This window comes from Malaya genurostris, chromosome 2 (genome assembly GCF_030247185.1).
Source record: "Malaya genurostris strain Urasoe2022 chromosome 2, Malgen_1.1, whole genome shotgun sequence".
Taxonomy (NCBI): domain Eukaryota; kingdom Metazoa; phylum Arthropoda; class Insecta; order Diptera; family Culicidae; genus Malaya; species Malaya genurostris.
This window is the reverse complement of record NC_080571.1, coordinates 252,430,373-252,452,261: the sequence shown is the minus strand read 5'-3', so window position 1 is coordinate 252,452,261 and position 21,889 is coordinate 252,430,373. Positions and strand designations below refer to the sequence as shown.

The following is a 21,889-nucleotide window of genomic DNA, read 5'->3' as shown; positions in this document are numbered from 1 at the left end:
CATTTTTATTATCAAGTTTTTTTTGCGAATTGATTTTATTCAAGCATACCCGTCAACGAAGCTAGCATTGATGTAATCGCTTCCTTCGACACCTCGAATCGGTGTCAGACAAACGCGTGATGCCTCGTACGGTAGGATGTGCACCAAACGATTCTTGTGTTTATTGCACGGCAAATTTGCCGTTACGAATCTTGTTGAATCGGCCTTTACATTCGACAACTTTTTGAATTCCATCTCCATTCCGGTAATATTTTCTCCCGGCTCGGTCTGCATCAGCTTCTGGATGTGATTGTGTAAACTTCTGGCGGGAACTTCGGTGCTGCCACAAATTACCGCTTCTAGCAGAGCATCATGGATGAATATGTACTGGTCCTCGGTTTGGACCATGTAGTTCCGTTGCGCTCGCAAACAGGTCACATGTCCGTAAATGTCAATCATTTTTTCATGTCGCATTCGTTCCAGCATCGAATCTATCACGATGTAGCAACCGGTTCTTCCAACACCTGCCGAGCAGTGTACAATGATTGGACCTGAATCGGTAGGAGTTAGGGCCTTGGTACGCTTCAAAAACTGTAGGAACGGAGCTGGATGATCCGGAACGCCATGATCGGGCCAGGCCGTAAATTGCAGTTGCTTCATTTCCCGTCTTTCGTTGCTGCCAGTTCGACAAATTTGGAAGGTTCTTATACTGTAGGTTGCTAATTCCTGAGTTTCTGTGATTGTCACTGTCATTACGCCGTACACTTCGGTACCTCGTGCTGGCCAGTACATGTCGCATTTAATTCTCGAACGTTCCTCCAGACGAGTCATCATGACGATCGTGGATGATTTCAGCTCCCAACACATCCGCCAAAAATCACCGAACGTTTCCTGGAGCGGTCCCTGGGTTGCGACATAGGCATTGTGTTTTCTGTAACCATCACAGTAATTTGCGTTTATGTAATCAGATCCTAGAACCCCTTCGATCGGCTGTAGAATGACTCGACTGTGATCGTAGGATGTCACGTTTGCGTAGCGGTTCTTCGGTTTGTTGACCTCCATATTTGAGTGATCCCACGTAAACTGTTGGCCGGGCTCAATGCTTTCGTATTCTTGAGAGAATTTCAGATTATCATTGGACTTCAAGCGTTCGACGTGATTCGCAAGTTCCGATATAGGAATCGGTGGATGACTGATCATGCCAGGCGTCTGGAAGTTCAATCGACGCATATCAACAGGATCGGTGGGAGCAGGTCCCGCACCTAAATCGGCAGCCATCAGCGGTCGAGTAACGGCAGCTTGATCGGGTGTTTTGTAGGGCTGCCGTCTTCTCCGTATAAAGTATACCATCACTAAACACGAAGACAGAACTATGGCTGCAATGATAGGGCCGACAACCCAGATCATTCCGGGTTCTTCGTTTTTACCTCGGATCAAGATTTCTGGATCTTGTGGAACGTTCGGGTTCGGTCTGTGGGGAGGTTCACCGGTTGGAGCTTCCTTCATGTCTAGTGCGAGAAATTCCGAGAAGGGACTCGAAGTGTACAGATGTTTTTGAGGTGTATCAACAACAGCCCGAACGAAAATTCGATAACGTTTACCGCGTTCCAATTTTCGGTTGGTAAAATTGTGATTCGTTTCACCGGAGCCTAAATGGAACGTGTACGGGATATTTCGTTGCAGGAACATAGCAGCAATGTAAGGGGCATTTGTTTGCAGAGATCGCGTTTTGCTGGGTAGGAGATCTTCGGTTAAGAATTGATCGGGTAATTTGTGTAGGTTGGATTTATCTTCGGGAACCACTATCAGGTAGTAGTGGGAGATCGGACCATACTCTTCTGATGCTTGCGGTAAAATGACTTGAATTTCTTCACCGTTCACGACCCCGTAAAAGTCTGGTTGTACCATCGGCTGAGGAGCGGCCATTTGCGTTGTGACAGTGATTTTCGTAGGAGGTTTGTAGGAATAGTCGGTTGGGATGGCACTTACGTTCACGAAATAAGTGGTGAAGGGAGATAGCTCACCAATGGTATGCGATGTAACGTGACTCTTTAGAACGATCTCCCGTTTTGGTAATACTTGTTTCTGTGGAATACCTTGAGAGTCTACGAATTCCTTGACGGCGTCGAAGGAAATCTTGTAATTGATCGGATTTAGTCGTATCGGAGGAGCCCAGTTCAATGTCATGGAATGCGTGCTAACATCGTGTGCTCTTAGATTAAGCGGAACATCCTCAGGTTTGACTTTGACGGTGACCTTTTCACTTAATCTACCAGGTCCGTTCTTATATAAGGCTGCGATCGCAATGGCATACTGAGCAAATTTTTCCAAATTGAGTAAATCCGCAGATTCCGTAACTCCAACCATTCTAGTCTGCCACTCATCGAGATCTTCCACTGCTGTCATGGTATAAAATATCTTATAACCCACGAGCTTACCACGGGAAGGAACTGGCTCCCACCAAACCTCCACGGTTTGTTCGGACGTGGCAACAGCTTGAACCGAGAGTGGAGCACGGCCCATATCACGTTCAGTTGATATGATTTTCTTTTCGCTGAATGGTCCTGCGCCCTGTTTAGTGTAAGCTCGTACTCGTACGATATATTCCGTACTTTCTTCAAGATTTGTGAAAACCGCTTTCTTGATTGTCGTGTTCCGTTCAGTACCTAAGCCATGGTCGATCTTTTTGTGGAACTGAACGTCATATCTTGTGATTTGACCGTTTCGATGTTCCCTTGTTGGCGGCTCCCACGTAATACAGACTACATCCGGAGTCTGAAATCGGACGGATATTTCGGTTGGAGGTCCCGTTGGAGTACCTTCCGGTGTCGGTAAAAATCTTACGGTTTCCTGACCGATCCCAATATGGTTCATCCCGGCCACTCTAAATTCATATTCCACCCCACGCTCTAAATCATTTATTCTTTTAGTGAGAGTATGCGGTCCCAACATGGTCTCCTCATTCAGTGGTTGCTCGCGGACTCCCCATTTCACTCTGTAACCACGCAGTTCTCCGTAAGTCTGCTTCGGCCGTTCCCATTCCAGTTCGATCGACACGGTAGGATCACGTTCCAATATTTTCAAATTTACCGTAGGCCGAATCGGTACCCCGCCCGGAGTCTTGATTGCGATGGGAGCACTGCGATCACCATCACCCTTCCGTGTGAGTGCTGCCACTTGGACCGAATATTTAGTGTCCGGTTGCAGACCGGTTACATTGTATTCCAATGCATCCACGACGTCGAATTTCATTGGTTCGTTGAGCAGTCCTTTGCCCTGTGGATAGATTAAAATATGCATGTAGGAAAATGTGTTCTTGATAGTGTTCTCGATTTTATGCGCCTTTTGTCAGGAAGATTATATAAAAGTGAAAAGATTCTGGAAATAAAGTATTGAGTGCGATTCAGTGCTATTTTCGTGTAACAACAATGCTCCTGACCCAGACAGAATTGAATATAACAAGCAAGCGTAATATTTCTCTGGTACTGGATCTGATTTTATCGCAATCTATTGACTGTTCAATTGCCCTAGTTGGTTATATGTAACAAGTTTCATGAGCAAAATATGACTCCGCTTGAATGGACCATGCTAACCACCATTGAATACCGATATCCAAAAATAACTGAGGATTCATTAGATCAAACACACAATTCGGATTTCGCAAAACTCAAAACAAATGTCTTATACGAAGCAACGTTTCGAACGCATCAATTTATTTATTGTTATAATAGATTGGCATAAATCATTTTGTTGGGCGATAATCAGATAATATCTCCGGGTTATATGTTGTTATATACCAGGCAATGAAAAGCGAATAATTTGGCCATATTTGGTGCACATTGCGATTCATGAAATACCATTTTGCTTCCAAATATTTTACAATATTTTGTTGAAAACTGCTGACATCTTTTTTTTTAATGTCGTGTGCATGGGAACTTTCATGTTGCCTGATATCTGGGCAGTTACACATGAATGTCGCGCGTATCACACAGATGAATGTCACATATGACAGTCATGACCGAGCGCTGAATGAATGTTGTGGCGACTGTCATGCTCGCATGCCTGAACAAATTTATAACGGCGTCACTTGTGACCGTTTTCACCTCGATACTGTTCTATGAAATGGCCAAATTTCAAATTGCAGCTATAGAGACGATCAAAAATAGTAGTTTTAAGCTTGTTAAAGTTGCGTAGGGTTGTCAACAAATGCACAAAGACAATTTTTGAAAAACTTTCCTGTAGTTATTGGATAGAAAGGGAAATCAATATTGATAGGCAATTACTGAATTTGAACATTTTCAAGTTCATAGTTGCATAGAGTTGTCAACAAACCAAAATTGATTGTTTTCGAAAAAATTTTAAATATTGACTGGATAAAAAGGGTCAACGGTTATCAAATATTACTAGATTGAAATATTTTCAAGATGCAAAGAGTTGCGCACTAACGAAAATTGACAAATTTAGGAAGACTTTGGAAACTTAGGAAAGGTCGGCAAACTTCCCAAATCGACAAATTTTGAAAGAAATTAATTGGAATTAATAGTCTTCAAAAATACTGCAATTCCATGATAAAATGATATACAATTTCTCAGAAATTCGAAATATTCGATGCTATTGTTCTCCATCGAAAAGCATTGGACCAGCAAACTACACTTCATTCGGTATTTTTTTCATTTCTTGACGAGTTTAGAACAGCCGAACTACCGAACATTCTCATTCTACTGATATATTAGCACAAATAAACATTTGTTGACAGCTGTACCTTAAGGTACCGCTGTGATGAAATGTTATTTTTACTGAAAAATTCAGCTATCGAGGTTAGAACAGATGAAATCGGTAATCCAATTTAAGAGTGAGTATTTGCTTCATTTTATCCTTAGGGTGACCCTTTTTATATAAGGGTTCGGTTAAAAAAATCGATTTGTCGGAAAAATATTTTTTTAATATAATTGCCGTAACCACTAAACCGAATATTTAAATACATTTTTGCAAATTTTTCACTCCATGTACCTCGACGATGTTAAATGCAAGTAATTTTCTGTCTCTATTGACATCCTTTTTCATTCAAATATTTGAAATTTTTTCAAAAGTAATTTATTTTTGCTGGTTAACAACCAATTCTATATATTGCCCTCTTTATTAACTTCTCTTTTCATTTAGTAAATGTTCGAAATTTTTCATTAATTATCTATTTACGCTGATGCATTTTGAACATTCTTGAATATTGTATTCATGTTTTCAAACTTCCCTAAAAGAAAATGACTTTCTGTGTACCTTAAAAATGCTGAATTCTAGTAATCTTTTGTCACTATTGATTTGCTTTGCATCGGATAATAATATAATTTTTTTTAAGTTGTTAATTTTTCTTGTTGACAACCCTATGCACTTTAAAAAAGTGAAAAACTATGCAATTTTTGACCTACATTAACTTACTTTTTCATTCAATAAATGTTTGTCATGTTTTCAACAAATGATCACCGTCAATGACGCCGTTGTTATGAATTCTTTCATGAAAGTTCATTACCAGCGATGAAAATCGCATCGAATACATAATGCAGCCTGTTGGTGACGATCATTCTTTCATTACATTCTCAATATGAACATGACAGTCGCCGCTACATTCATTGAGCGTTCGTTTATGACCAGCGTTGCCAGGTTTCCAGATTTATCTGACAAATGCCAGATTATTCTCGCTTCGCCGGACACTCAAACTAACCAGATCTTTTGTCAGATTTGACAAATTTTACCAGATTTTGGCCCTTTTGGCCTCTAGACGATAGGTGGTGAGGCCTTTTTTTTGTTTTTGATTTGTTCGCGGAAAATGAAGCTCGGTAAAATTTTCTTGTACATAGTTAGACACTGACAAATCCAGATAAATTTTTGAGTCAGAGACAGAATTCAATCCAATATCCTCATATTCTTTATTTTATTGTCTCATTCGTAAATGAACGAAACATAAACAAACGAAGAAAGACGAAGCATTTTCGTTTCTCATTGAAAAAAGAGAGAGTATAATTGCCAATGTCACTCTTTCCTTTATGATAAGATGAAACCAAACTAACGTCTGCAGGGAGAATAAGCAGAACTTCAATTCTCATTCTTTCATCGATGTATTGAAAATCTGTGATGCTTGGCTATAAAAAGTGACTAAAATATGATAAATCGAAGTAATTATACCCCAGAACCTGTTTGAAAACCAAAACTACTACATATTCGAGCACCAACAGGTGAAAGTCACTGTGAATCGTTTTCTGTCATTATCAATCCTCAAGGCTTCGGTTGAATATCGACACTGCATACTATGAGATTTTCACTGAAAACTGAAAATACTGAAAGGGCAAATGAAAGTAAGAACACAATTTTGAAACTACTGTTCCGCTTATGTCGTTGACAGGACATGGATTTCGCTCTTCTTGTTTCCAAGCGAAGCTAAGAGTGATATTAATTGCTTGTCATTTTCGTCTATTTTCTGTCAATGAAAATGACTTTTATTAGCTCTGACTGGCATATGTGACATTCATCTGTGTGATACGCGCGACATTCGTGTGTGACTGCTCAAATAGCGGGCAACATGAATGTTTACAGCACACGATATTCAAGGCAAACATCTACAGTTTAGGGTACCAATTAGGGAATTTTACTTAAAATTGTCACGTGAAGCGAACGTCTCTAGCACTGCGTTTTATAATACATCTCAGTTGGTAATACTCGTGGGAAAAAATGATCTGGGTCAATGTTTGAACTCACTAACACTGTTGTTTACTAACAACACACAAAGGTATAATTTTGTAATTGTGAAAGTGGTTCTTTTTGCATGGAGACTAACTCGAGGTTTAGTAAACATGATCATTTAGGTAATAATCGATCCTTCGACGGTTCCATAATCGACTACTGATTCTCGGTAAACTTATTGTTCACAAACAGTAGTTAGCTGAGAGTTGAATGTTGAAGTTGAACTTCATTTTTCGTTTCGTGTAAACAGTTGTAGAATTTCGAACACTTGAGCCAGAAATCTATGCACTGTTCGCCATAATTCATATGTTAGTTGTAATGGGCGAACTTGTGTCAATAACCGAAATGGAGGCAAATACTTTTATAGCGTTAGTTATCGCTATGGACAAAAACTGTCGATTTTTCACGGGTTTACCTGCACCCGCACTAACGAAATTACTCATGCAGCATCAATCATAGTAACCCATGAGTCAGCAGACGAAATTTGACAGCTATATCAGTCAAACTCTAACAGTTGTGGCAACAACAGTGAAGTAACTCCGTTCAGAAGTGTGCGCGTTCAAAGAAAGGCACCCTGCCGCGTCGAAAACAGACGTCGTTCAATCAGAGCATCAAAAGAAAGCCCAGTTCCTGACGGCCGGGCTTCGGCTCCAATTAAGGAAGCTGAAGAGGAAAACCGAGGAAAAAGAGGCTACATCGCTGCGTGCGCTTGGCCGGAATGTTGGTGTAACCAGTGAAAAAGTACCTGGCGAACATGAACATACATGTCAGGAAGCAAAAGTCGCGTTCACTGGTTTCGGAGTTGCAGGCAATGACGTAGCGGCAGCGGCTGAAAAAGATGGTCAACTCGATTTTCCCGGCGAATCGCGATGTGGCGGTTGTGATGCGCGACGAGAGCTATCTCTCCCTGGATGGTAACGACAGTCTGGGCACGTCGTTTTTTACTTCCCCCACGAAGGAAGTGAGCTCCGAGGTGAACACTAAGTTCCCCAAAAAGGTGCTGCTATGACTGACAATTATCGAAAAGGGGAAGTCTTTCGCTCTGAGCTGGCCATGAACGGGGGACTTTATATTACGAAATGCCTACCGGAAGTTGTGTCGTTCATCAAGAAATATCATAAGGGCGAAGACGCGGTGTTCAGCCCGGATCTGGTGTCGATCCACTACTCGAATAGGGATGTCGTAATATCGATCGATTAATCGAGTAATATTTAATCGATTAGTTTGAAACTAATATTAATTATTAAACTAATCGAATAATTTGAAAAAATCAATAGCAATAATCGAATAAATAATCGAGTAATCGATTAATAACTCTGATAATCGAGTTAAATTTAATCGAATAGTTAGAAAATTATACTCTATTATTGAATAATCGAGAAATTAGAAAAATCCGACATCTCTATACTCGAAGCGATCGTTGGAGGAGATGGAGCAACTGAATATCGATGTGGTACCCAAGTCGCTCAAAATCTCAATCGAGTGGTGAGAAGAGAATTACACATTGCTCTCCGTTATCTTTTTTTTTACTCTCGCTTCATCTCAAATTCTCTTTTTCTGTCTCGGTAAATCCTCGATATTCTTCCCCATTTGAAAATTCTCAAATAAGGGGAAAATGTATAGCATAGGGAACTAACATAAACGTAAGAAAAGTGTAAACTAATCTTTAAATTTGTAAATAAATTAGTTGTAATTTTGAACTCACGCCGGACGGTTAGTCTGATTGTTTTATTTAAAAAAAAAAACTTCCGAAAGTAGTTTGGAAATTTTCCAACACATGTTTCCGTCCGCCATGGCGAATGTTCCGGTTAACTACCGGAAGACCGCTCGCAAGGGAGTAGATTTTTTTTGCAAGTAAGCATAAATAATTACCTTCCATGGAAAATTTACCAAAAGCAATTATCTGCCTTAGCTTTTTTTTGTCACGACCCGAAAAAAGTACATTTTTGCCTTTTTCATATAGAAAGGCTATGCAATCACTGGAAAACCTACCTTTGAACGGAGTGTCATATACCATTCGACTCAGTTCGTCGAGATCACAGAATGTCGGTGTGTGTTTTTGTTAAAAATAATGTCACTCGATTTTCTCAGAGATGGCTGAACCGATTTTCACAAAATCAGATTCAAATGAAAGGTCCCATAGAGTGCTATTGAATTTTATCCCGATCCGACTTCCGGTTCCGAAATTACTAGGTAATATGTGCAAATTTATGAGAAAATGCGCACTAAATTTTCTCGGAAATTTCTAAACCGATTTTTACAAGCTATGATGCAAATGAAAGGTCTTGAAATTCTTCAAAAAGTCCCCGAAAAGTTGATTCAGATCCGACTTCCGGTTCCGGTATTACAGCGAGATAAGTGAAAAATTATCGTTTTCATGAGTATTTTTTCACAAGCAAAACTAGGTGAATTTTTTTAAATTTACTGGTAAATTCATCTGCTATTTAGTCGATATATACAACTACTTTGAGACTACTAGTTCCCGGTTTCCGCTTCCGAACTCACCGATAATAGTGAAGAAAAGCTTGAAAAAACGGAACTCACTTCGAATTCTCAGCAACGGTTAAACCGATTTTCACAAATCCCGATACAAATTAAGGCTCTCAGTGTCTTGAAGGATACTGTGCCGTCAATTTTGTATAACGTGCAGGGTTGCCATATTTAAATCTATATTAATTTGACATAACGGTTTACAAAATAAAAAGGTTATGGTAGTTTATACCCATAGAAAATTTTAAATTTTATTCAAGTTTGAAAAAAAATCTTGACAGAAATCGTCTTGTGATATTTTTGAAAATATAAGTAATATGAGAAAAACAGCATTACACCACTAAATGGATTAAAAAAGGTTTTTAATGCAAACGTCGTTTTTTTAATGTTGAAGATAATTTGAATCTTTTTCAATGTTTTTTTTAAGTTTGACTCAATTTATAAAAGTCTCGCACATTATTGTAGGATTTTGTCATGTTTAGATTATATCCATTTGAATAAAAGTGGAATGCAAAAGTTTGATCCTTTCCAAAAAACTTAAGACTTAGTCTAGCTTAAATTTTGAAAAGTCAGGTATGCAACGAGGCCTTTCGTGACAAAATCTACAAGACACTTGCGTGGAATAAAGTCCAAATCTGTTACTCGTCTAAATCACCAGCGACACTCATGGGAAAATCTGATGAGTCATCGTCCCTCCGTTAACCCTTTCATGACCATAAGATGTCCAGGACGAACTATGTCAGTACAACACAATATTTTAGCTATTGTGGGTGTAAAGTAAGAGAATATCACCAGAAAAACATAGCAGGTTGCATAAGTTTCCTATAAAAATTTATTATAACGTAATTTAATTTATTGATTTAATTGCTTTAACTATCAGAATATTAAAACAAATAGTTAGTTTTGGTAGTCTACGAAACGATTTCGTGTAGTTGTTTAGCACAAGTGGACATTGCACATAACAAATTTAATATCTGTCCTTTTTTCTATGCGTCGTTTTGTACAAACTTTGTTAGTGCAATGAAGATTGGCAGTTCTTTTCGTTCAGAAACACAGTTTTATTCGTTTATAAACACATTTGTCGCCTTGGAAATAAGTTTTTTTAACATTCAGTAAAAAACATATCGATTTAATAATAATAACGATTTTTATTGAAGGGAAATATATTTCCTCATGAGCATTAAGGGATTAAATAGACTTCCTTTACTTGTTCCAGAGCCGTAGCAACCTAGGGGGCAAGGGGGGGCTTTGCCCCACCACGCGGTTTCCGCCTCACCACGTATTTTTCTGTGTCCACGTCTAAAAAATCCAGTCGCTTGTGCTCGAATGCCAGAAACGATAAATTGTTTAATCTATCAGTGGACATGCTAATACGTTGAGGCCGCATGATCCGTGTCAATGCCGAAAATGATGATTCGCATACTGCCGTTCCGGACGGAAAAGTTTCAATGGTTGCAAAAAGGTTGTATACGTTTTCCATTCCTTGGCACACCTTATACAGCTCTGTCAGTATTACAGTCTTAATTTTTTTATCTATCGGCCTCTTCAAATTGTTCAATTTCTCATTTTTTGCACGAATTTTATCAATGTATTCTTTGGCAATTTTTAGCTCAATTTCATTTGGCAATTTGATGCCTAACTCGGTCAAAGGCTGCAGCTTTTCCAAATCCATCTCATTTGCTGTATCGATAGCTGTGAGAATGGCATCGTTTTTTATGAAACGATCTGTCATTTTCATGGCTGCTGAAACCTGCTCAGAAATGAATCCGAAACCACTCTCAGAGTGATCTTAGAGGGTTTACTTGAAAACGCTGTCAGTGAGTGACGTTCGTCGCGTACAATATGCAGGCATATGGTGCCTCAAATTGCTATCTAGATTGTTTGATACGCATGTAATGCAGCTTTTTTTTAATATACGTTAAATTTAATCTAAAAAATTTGCCCCCCCACGAAAAACTGAATTGCTACGGCTCTGACTTGTTCTTTGAACGATGGGGTTGGGAGCGACCAGCAATTATGGCTATCATGTTGTTGAAATGTGTGATTTATAACGGTAGTAATTCCAAAGTACCATTCTTGTTTAACTACTCAATTAGAAGCAGTAAGGAAGTACCGTGCCATTGGCGAAAACCATCGTCGCCACGCAACAATTTCATAAAATATCAAATTATAAGATAGATTATCTCGAAGGGAATAGGAAAACACCGTAGATGCCAAAAAAATGAATATTCCTGTGAAACAGGCCACTTGAAAATAACACGAAATAGGCAAAATATGAAGGCAAACCATATTTTATAGAATCGAAACTGAACCTGTGTAACATTAGGTGCTCTTTGATAATCCAATTATGAGCGAACATTTCATGTTTCAAAAGTTGCGTTTGTTTAAAGCTAGCCATAAACATAATCCTAATCTTACTTTTGGGTAAAATGCTCTTTTGGCAGAAACGAGAGCTTTTTACGTTAAGCATCATCACCAGAGAAAGGATTCTATTTAGTCACTCCGTAAGCTTCTGGTGGGTGATGTTTCAGAACAGTGAAGAGGTAATTCTAAGCAGATTATACGGAAGGGTCCCGAGCTTTAATTCGAGGTCGTTCAATAATTCATATAAACAAAATTCGTCGAAAACTGCTGACTGACAAAATCTGGTCATTTCGGAGGTAGAGAAAATTAGAAGCAGACAAGATTCGTTCATTACACTAATTGGAAATTTTAAATGAATGGTTTCAATCCACTTTCCCGAACGAATTTGCTTGTAAAAATAGTACTTGAAAACCGCGTACACGCACGAACTGCTGAGGTAAAAATTGTGTTCGGTGCGTCTTTGAGCTAGAGGCTGCTTAAAGGCATTGGTGGATCAATATCACACCTTCGAGGCAACGTGTTCCATCATTTATTCAGAAGCCCAATTTGAACTTACCTCTTCACGCATCTCCTGCACGTGAATGTGATAGCCGCGAATGATGCCGTTCCGGTTTTTCTCCTTCGGTGGCTTCCAGGTAACGTGTATCGTGGTGGAATTGACTGGAGCAGCTTTGACTTCTTGCGGATCGCCGGGCACTGTGTGTGTTTGGTTCGAGGGTGAAAAGGGTGTTTTGTTTTTGGTTTTGTTGGGACGATGGGACAAGGACAGGGCATTCGAAGCGGAGGTGGGAAAATAGAAAAATCGTAATTAGCATCAACGGTAAATTGGTCATGCGATAGTCAACATTCAAAAACTAATGAAATGAACCAAAAAACCTATCCTATTATATTTATTATACTCGTTAGTTCTTTACTATCGTATTTGATTTAAGCGTTCACACAAAATTAGTTTTTTTGTTAGTAAACATCGTTAGTAACTTTTATTCGCGGTTTTGATTGTTTTCTTCAAATCCTAAATACAATTTTATTTTTCTTCTTGCCGTAAGCTGTATTGAAATGCGCTCATAAGACTATTATTTTTTCCCTAAACCTTAGTTATATTTTCAGACTCAACAAACAATTCCATAACAACGAATGGTTTTTTTTCGAAAACAACCCGCAGCTTATTGAAACTACATCTATAAACCAAATTAACAAAGACATTAAAAACTAGAACAACGGCTGTCGGTAAACGGTTATCGCTGCAATTGGACTCCCATCTAGCAGCACTTTTCCAAATTAGACCAACCGACGGGTTCTCATGGAGCGTTATTCGATACGTTGCTCTCGAGAACTTCGGAAACGTTTGCAATTGCCGGGAAACCACTCCGGTTGCCGTGGTGCCGGCTAACTGGTGCACACGGGGAAACGCGGAAAACGGGAAAGGTAATTTCCGAGAATTGGCGCCATTTCACCAGACGCCGCTTTGTGTAACGACTCATAACAACAGTCGTTGGAATTCGTGCTTCTCTGGCAGCGCCATTCCTCGGGCCAATAATCGTGTGTGAGCTTGTTCGCCGTTTCGTGGTGGGTTTGTTGTTCTCGCAAAATTGATTGCCCGAAGTATGGTCCCGCTGCCGCTTTAGTTTGATTGCAAATGTTTTGTTTGATGGGTTCGGTTGAAGATTATGTTCAAGTTTGGCAAGAGGGGGAAGGGGGGAAGCATAGCTGCCAACGAAGCCATAAGTTCCAGATAAGTGTGTCGATAATTTGTAGTTTAATCCATGCGGGTTCATAATCGGACCATTATTACTCAATTTTTTTTGGGATGTTTGGCGCGGAAGGAAACAAAGCTTAGACAATAAAACAATTTTTTGGGGCAAGAATTTTGTTGGTAGACTGATAAGTGTTATTGAATTTGGAAGAACAGTAGTATGCAGAGATGGGGCTAACTTCGAATATCATCGGATTAGTATTGCATAACTCTAAGTCTCTACTGACCCGAAGTTACGAGTTTTCTTCAAATCATGATCGAAATAGAAGCTGCATTTGCTGTAGCAAAACATGCACGGATAAAAATCTATTCCCGGGACCATGATTAAAAATCATGAAATCATGAATCATGACTATCATGAATAATATCATGAACAATAACATATCTTTCATGAAAATTTTCATGATATCAATCATTTTGCTCATGAAATTTCATGAGAAGCCATGGTTCATGATTTCATTATTAAAAAATCATGGTACCGGCAATAGATTTTTAACCGTGTACTAAGAAGTTTGATTGCAAATTTACTATAGTTTACTGTTTCCAAATCTTTATTTCGCTGCAGATAGAAAAAAAAGTCCTGTCGAAAAGAAGAAACGAAAGCAAAAATTCCTTCATCTGGTATGCTTTGTATAAGAAATTAGTAAATAGAAGAGTTTCATTATATTCGATATTTTTGAAATCATATACTATAAATATTAGTATTTATTCTTCTCCAATTCAATCTAACAAACAATCGAAGTAATTATATGGCGCAGTGAAAACAGAACCATTAAATAATAATCAAACATTTTCAACTGTGCCTGGTCGAAAAATCTGTTGTCCTTCCCAACATGACATCGATTTTTGTTGCAATTCAATTTGACGAACTAACATTTTACTAAAAAACGGTTACGCGAAGCCCCATTTGTAAAAAAAAAAAACGTTCTCACGTGCATGGGTCCAGACGAATCCGGCGACACCCGGAATGTCAAATTGATACCGTTTTTTTCTGTTGGCGTGATTCATTAAACAATTAATTTTCCTAATTAGTGTTATTATTCCAGAGGCGATTTTCACGGCTTTCCTGGTTATATATTCATTACCCAAAATGAGCACCATTACGCCAGAACGGCCACCTTCGGAAGAAGAGAACGCTGTTCACACCAAGCATCATCAAAAAGGAGACGTTTCTCTGGCTATCATGTTTGGGCTCCACGATGGTGGTATTTGATATTCCTAAGAGGGCGGTGGCGAAAACTAAGTGGCATCAATCGGCAGTAAATTTGAATTTTTCCATCGTTTCCCTGCTTGCCATGGTCGTATCGAAGGAAAGTTACTGCGTTGAAGGAGACACGTTTGGTTGGGTTACTTGCAGAAGAGAACCGTTGAATCCATAATGAGTTATATTGTTTGCAATACAACCTCGTTTTGGATTGAGTTTGTCGTGGTATTTATTATTAATTTAAGCAACAAAAACCACGATCGTGTTGATACAGTAATCTGCGATATTACAAAATAATCCATCTGAATTAGAAAAGGTTTATTTGTTAAGACAACACAAAAGCGTAACCGTTGTATATACTAACCATGATCCACAATGATGAAGAATTGAAATAATCGGCTTATGAAATGCGAACTATGTCACATATGATTGGTTAGATATGTTACATATATAAATCCCATTCAAATTTGAATAACGTGTTAGGTTGAATATTTCGCACCCCGGGCTCCTACGACAATATCTTAATTGTATTAAAGATGTGGGTAGGAGTTCTTTTGCATAAAAAATAACGTTTATTACAAATGAATGGCTGATGGCCACAATTAGGTAAGTGGCCGTTTAAGTATTATCAAATGTAGAAACCGAAAAAAAAAAACAACATTGACCACCAAAACCGGACTTGGATTATTCAATGCAAGACTGAAACAATGCACATCAAATTGGATTAGATACCACTGACAGAGTTGTCGGGATGTCCGCTACCGAGTACTTTCTTTCAAGAATCGGGTATTTTTTGTATCGATATCACATCAGAGCGGTACTGTTAGTATCGATACTTTTGGTCTCGATACTTATAGTATCGCAACAGATTAAAGTCACTTCCCATTACGACGGAATATTTTTTGTTTGTTTCAATTATAGAGGCATTAATCATAAAAATGTCATAAGCCTGTGTGCGGGATTGGGAATCGAACCCAGATAGGCTGCGTGAAAGGTATCGACTATACCTGCGTGAAAGGTATAGAATGTACCCGTCCTCAATGGAACATTGTTTTTTTCTTCGGCTTCGACGAAGCGCCAGGCTCGTGCATGGATTGGTATGACGTGTACTAGCCGTCATTGAAACTAGTTCTCGATAATCTCGCTTCGTCCCACGAGTGCACTGAAAGAGAGTTCAATCAGAGAGAACCATCAATAAAACACGCACATAAAGGCCATACCCTCAGAGGACTCAATATTATCATTTTTCACACTCCTAGCACTTTCTCTCAGTGCATCTGTGGGACGAGGCGAGAATGTCGAGAACGAGTACCAATACCACGTCATACCAGTACATGCGCGAGTCTGGTGCTTCCGTTCCGTCCGTCCCCGGTCCCGTCGTAATAGCAATACGAATTGTTCCTAGTGCTTAAAGCAGTTCTAATTGAACTGCTATCTCGCGTCTAGCAGTTCAATTCAAACCGCTAGCTTGCCACTGATTATCCAAAGGCGAAACGCGAAGAAATAGAAAAAAGTGCTTTTGCACAAATCTACAAAATCCCTAAATATTCAATAGAAATTAGCTTTTAGTGTAGTATCCGTGTATCGACATAATGGTTATGACATGAAAATTTTTGAGAAAATAGGTGAAATGTGAAATCATCATCATGGCCCTGGCCCCTTCCTAAATCAGCCAATTTTATTGATTGTTCTTTCACATCTTATTTACTTATACATATGTTATACGTATAAATTTTTATTAAAAAAAACAGGATTTTCGTTCTTTTAAAAAATATTTTAATGAGTGCCTAAACAGCCATAGAACATAGCAAATACTACTTCAGATTACAGTGGTTTCGCAAAACTCCACTCCGATCAAGCTCGCAGCGAAAGACCCTACGAAACGGTTTCAATAGATAGTATCGAAACTATTTAAAACGGAGCTGGATGTTTCTGAAGTGAATGTGCGCGAAGTAACAGATGCTACAAGGATTACTACTAAGCGCACACGTCGTAGTTTGGGAAAGATTCTGCAGATTGGAAAGATATCCTGCTTCTGGGTGCAAAAACATACTTATTCGGGCGAGTGCATTTCGGCATTTGTTGAACTTTTGGTGTCGATCAGTTACGGTTCTTGAAACCTAGATCCATTATTATGCGCCCGATTACCCGATAATGAACTGAAATCCTTACAAGTGGTCCGAAGCGGCCTAGGAAGACTCCATAAGTAGGAAATATCATGACGTCTGTTTTCTGGAATTGTCATAGTATACTTTTGGTAGACTAGCTTAGAAAAGTTTATTGAAAGTAAATTTGTTCAGTGAATATCCATCAAAAATTTGCAAACTAGAAGGGTTTACTGAATAGTTTTAAGGTATTCTTTTCTCTTCAAACTGATGGTTTTAACACTCATGACTATGGTATTCCAAAACGAGAAGTCGACAATATTTAATATAATCTCTTGGGGGACGGGTATAGCGTGATGGGTTAATCAGTGCCTTTCACGCAGTCCACTTGGGTTCGATTCCCAACCTTGCACATGGGGATAGAAAGCTGGTCCTGGTTCGAAGAGATGAATGACCTTATGGTTAAAGCCCCTATAATCGAAACCAGAAAAAAATCTCTTACCTTTTAACACTTAAGAGATTTTCATTTCAATCCCTCGCAGCACCATCCACTTTGAGCAACCATATGTCAGAAAAAATTTGATAATTTTACATAAAATGTACACTGTATCAATTTCTAATAAAGAATAATAACAACTTAAAACATGAATATTAGGCAACCCATAACTGATACTTTAGAATCTACAAAGTTGTTGAAAGCGTACCAAGAATTAGATACATAATTAGGATTATCAGTAAGATAGTTTGTTTTGGGCATCTCCCGAAACGAAATCCTGGGTACGTGCCTGGTTCCAACACAAAGTGGCTTGCAAAATTTTTGAACGTGGGCCAAAAGTCGTGAAAGGCGAAGTGCAATCTATGTGGCAAGAAATATACGTATACTGGTGACACAAAAAATTTATAGAAAAACCTATCTGTATATCTTGCAATAACGTCACAGTCGACAATTTTATTTTATTTCGAAATGATTGCTGCACTAGTATCAACTAGTATCACCTTGTATCGATACCTAAAATTTTAGTAACCCGATACCCTAGGTATCGGTACTTTGCCTACCAAGTACCATCCCTGCAGAGTTGTATGCACGCTCTCTGAAGTGTTATATACACTAGGGTGGGACAAAATATTGATTTCAGCTCCACCAGACTTTTACTGTTCCTTTTTGGTCCCATAAGCACCATGCAAAATTTTAGCTCGATCGGAGAAACTATATTTTCGCGCCCGAGGTTTAAAGTTTGTATGGGAATTAGCATGGAGAAATTCACTTTTTACAAAAAAAATCGGCTGGAGATCAAGCTATGAACTCTAAAAATCAGTTCATGTGTTATTTTCGTAGAAAATTTAACGAGGAAGAAAACTTTAGAAGACCGCAAAACAATCCGACGTTTGTAGAAAACGTTATTGAAGAAAAACCGAAGCAAGGTCCGAACAGTGGCTCATTCCTTAATACATCTAGCACCACTGCTGCTAGTGGTGCTAATATGATTTTGCTTTCTTTTATTATTCCATAAAGATTGATTTGAGTTGTTTGATGTCTTCACAAAAGTTCCTCAGCTTATTTTGAGAATTTTTTTTAAAGTGACAAGCCAGGTTCCAAAACTCACTGTAAAGGCACAAAAATTCTAACTTTTAAATTTGAAAAAATAGGTTTTTGGAATTATCTACAATATTTTAGATAAATCTAAATCCAATAACTATGCTGAAGATATAAACTCTCTATCTCTTAAAGTTTAGAAAATATAAACGGTACTATTTTATGCAAACAAAAACATAATTTACATGACTTTTTTTGTGTCTTTACAGTAAAGTTTGGAGCATGGTTTGTCACTTAAAAATAATCATCATTCTCTGCTGAGTAAGTACCTTGAAGATATCAAACAACTCGGATCAACCGTTATAGCACATTAAAAGGAAGTCACATCATATTACTTTCACTAGCAGCAGTGGTGCTAGATATGTTAAGGAATGAGTCATTGTTTATACCTTGTGCCGGTTTTCCTTTAATAACATTTTCTACAAACGTCGGATTGTTTTGCGGTCTTCTAAAGTTTTCTTCCTCGTTAAATTTTCTACAAAAATAACATATGCACTGATTTTTAGAGTTCATAGCTTGATCTCCAGTCTATTTTTTTGTAAAAAGTGAATTTCTCCATACTAAATCCCATACAAACTTTAAACCTCGGGCGCGAAAATATAGTTTCTCCGATCGAGTTAAAATTTCGCATGGTTCTTATGGGACCCAAAAGGAACAGGAAAAGTTAGGTGGAGCGAGAAAATAACCCTTTTCATCTTTTTCCCATACAACCTTGTCTTACCCTAATATACACGCTAAGTATGCAAAAAGTCTCACAACGACACGTTATCGATCAAAGATCAGAAATGGAACCATATGGTTTACTAATCACTAATCAACACTCAACCATCTTGGTATAGAAAGAGAAATTTTATTGTTGATGAAAATAATTCGTAAAAAATGAATAGTGAAAAGTTGTGTTCCGATTAGAATGTTATATATATATATATATATATATATATATATATATATATATATATATATATATATATATATATATATATATATATATATATATATATATATATATATATATATATATATATATATATATATACATATATATATATATATATATATATATATATATATATATATATATATATATATATATATATATATATATATATATATATATATATATATATATATATATATATATATATATATATATATATATATATATATATATATATATATATATATATATATATTGTCAATACAAAGAAAATATGTTTTGAATTTAAATATTGTTAACGGAACCAGTACCCGAGCAAAGTCAAACATCAAAACGAAAGCAAATCGAAATCTTATTATGATAGCAACATCACATTGAAATATTAATTTGATCTCAGCTCATCAATTTTTCAATTGATATCTGATTATGTTATCTTTTTGCTGTTACTTTTGGAATAAAAAGTTGGGGGGGCAAAAATTTTGGGAAACTCCAAAAATGATTATTCAAATGCAACAACTTAATAACTGCATCAAAATAGGACTAATTCCATTAGGCGATACAAAGACGCAAAAATAAATTTAAATGGAACAATTATTCCTTTAATTCTATGTTGCGTTTTACAAAAATGCTTCCTGTGGCAGTTGTCCGGAACCATAACCGTGGTCAAGGAAAAGATTTTTGAACACTTTTGCAGCTTTTACACCAATAATCTTTTATATTATTGTTGTAGCACCACACATCTGGAGGACATTGGATAGGTTGGCGATCATTGGTGCCACGTTTATCTGAAGCTAGTTTATCTCTTTTAGCGATCTCCTGGCATACTGAGCCTTCACCAGATCCGGCCAAAAGCTCTCATTCTCTTTCGAGGACGAATAGCGGCTTGGGCATTCTTATCTCGCTGATCGTCAGCCACAGAAAGACCTTCTTCAGGAACTTGATAGGAAAAATACATTTGACGTCAACGATTTCCTTCTGGTTCATAACTACGTTAAATAATACTTTCGTTCTATAGAATAACGATTCAGTTAATTCAAATGTTATCGTAAACTTATTTTCATCAGCTTGGGTCGACAGTTTTCTCAATTGAAAAAAAAAAAGGAATATTCTATTTATGATCTCTTCGTCAATTTAGATTAATTTTACCTCCCTTGGTTAAAAATATTTATTCCCCCTGCCTCTTGCGAATATTTTTGTGATCCTCACTTAGTTGCTAGAAATATGCAGTACTGGTCAAGAAGTACCATTTTTTCGTAAAATCCGATCCCATGTTTGGGGCACTTGCTACACTTCTTCCTTGAAATAACCATTTAATCTACTTTGATGTGAAGGTAGTATCTGTATTAATCAAGAAGTATCGTTTCTCGTCGAATGAATTTTATATTGAACTCACCTTAGGTTAGTAAACTAGCAACAGCTCTCTACCCTCTGAGTAGTGTAAAAAGTATCTGTGGTCGTCAAAAAAGAGGAGAGGGAAGGATAAAAAGTGATTTTCTAGGCTCTTTCCGAATGATCCCGAATTTAAGTCTACACAAGAACTAAAAACTTGCTAAATCAGTGTGATGCTGTTTGTGGGCAGAAGTGAGATACTCGTTCATTGTCTCAATTAGTCGGAATAAGTAAGATATTTTTTGGAATCGAAATAACATATAATCTGGGATTGCTTATTGTCAGATTCCTCATTCACGTCTCCAGCGAGCCTTTGCAGTAAAAGGCTTCACTCTAAACCGCTCGCTCTTCTGAGCCGCAAAATTCGTATTGCAAAGTGATTACATACTCGAGTAGAGTGAGATCAAATAAATAACTCAATTTGATATTATGATATTCACATGTTACAGCTTCTGGAGACGAGAGAGACAAACAGCACATTTTCATACCTATCAAATAGCCGTACTGCCATTCACGATGGTTGTGGGACGGATGCGACGAAACGAGTGTACATCGGCAAAAACTACTTGTATATAGCTTTGTGAATCAACACTGCTGGTCATATGATCAAAAATTCTCTATCTACTTACAGCTCAATGTCACAGTCCATAGCATTCACAGAGAGTTCGGAATCCAAAACACCTAAGTTCGAAACCCAACTCTTTCTCTGTGGAGGTGTTTTGGTGCTTTTGACGCTTTTTTATTGTTGCAAGTAATATCGCTTAAAGGTATACTATCCCGGGTCTTTTGCTCAATCTATTTTTAGATTATGCTCGCGACTTGTTTGTTTTCAGTAAAGTCTTTTTAAAGCAAGAAATAACTGATTATGCATTCCAGTTTTGTTTTCGTTGTTTGATAATAACATCAAATTGAGAACTAGTTTTGCTATCAACAGGAAACAATCTATATCTTATTTAGATTTCAGTTTGCTTTCGCTGTTAGCAAAAATAGTTTTCTGTTTGATATCATTGGAATATCTTTTTGCGTTCGATTTTGATTTTTTGCCTCTTAAAACGACCAAAACAACAGCAAATTGAGTAATCGATAAATGCGAACATCACAACATCAAAATGAGTTTTCTATTTGATCTCACGCTCTGCTCGGGTAGTTATTCTAATTTGAGTTCTTCCACTGGAAACGATGTTTGGGTAAAATCTACTTATTTACTGAGTAATGCTTTATGTGCCAAAAATAGAGTAATTAGTTAAATTCTGAGTAAAATTTTATTCCAAATATACCAAATTTGGGTAAAATTGCTCCTTTTTTTAATTGTATTGTATTAAAACATTAAGTAATTGACACG

At 37.6% G+C, this 21,889-nt stretch overlaps 1 protein-coding gene across 11 annotated transcripts in view; it reads right to left on the bottom strand.

Annotated features, from left to right (window-relative positions):
* Positions 1 to 21,889, bottom strand: part of LOC131429493 (tyrosine-protein phosphatase Lar) — a 415,517-nt gene that overhangs the window by 14,561 nt on the left and 379,067 nt on the right. For all 11 annotated transcript variants that reach the window (XM_058593632.1, XM_058593642.1, XM_058593640.1 and 8 more), the window contains 2 exons: positions 12,122 to 12,261; positions 50 to 3,255 (listed from right to left, as the gene is read on the bottom strand). In XM_058593632.1, coding sequence (XP_058449615.1) covers positions 50 to 3,255; positions 12,122 to 12,261 — 3,346 coding nt within the window. The remainder of the gene's footprint in view (positions 1 to 49; positions 3,256 to 12,121; positions 12,262 to 21,889) is intronic.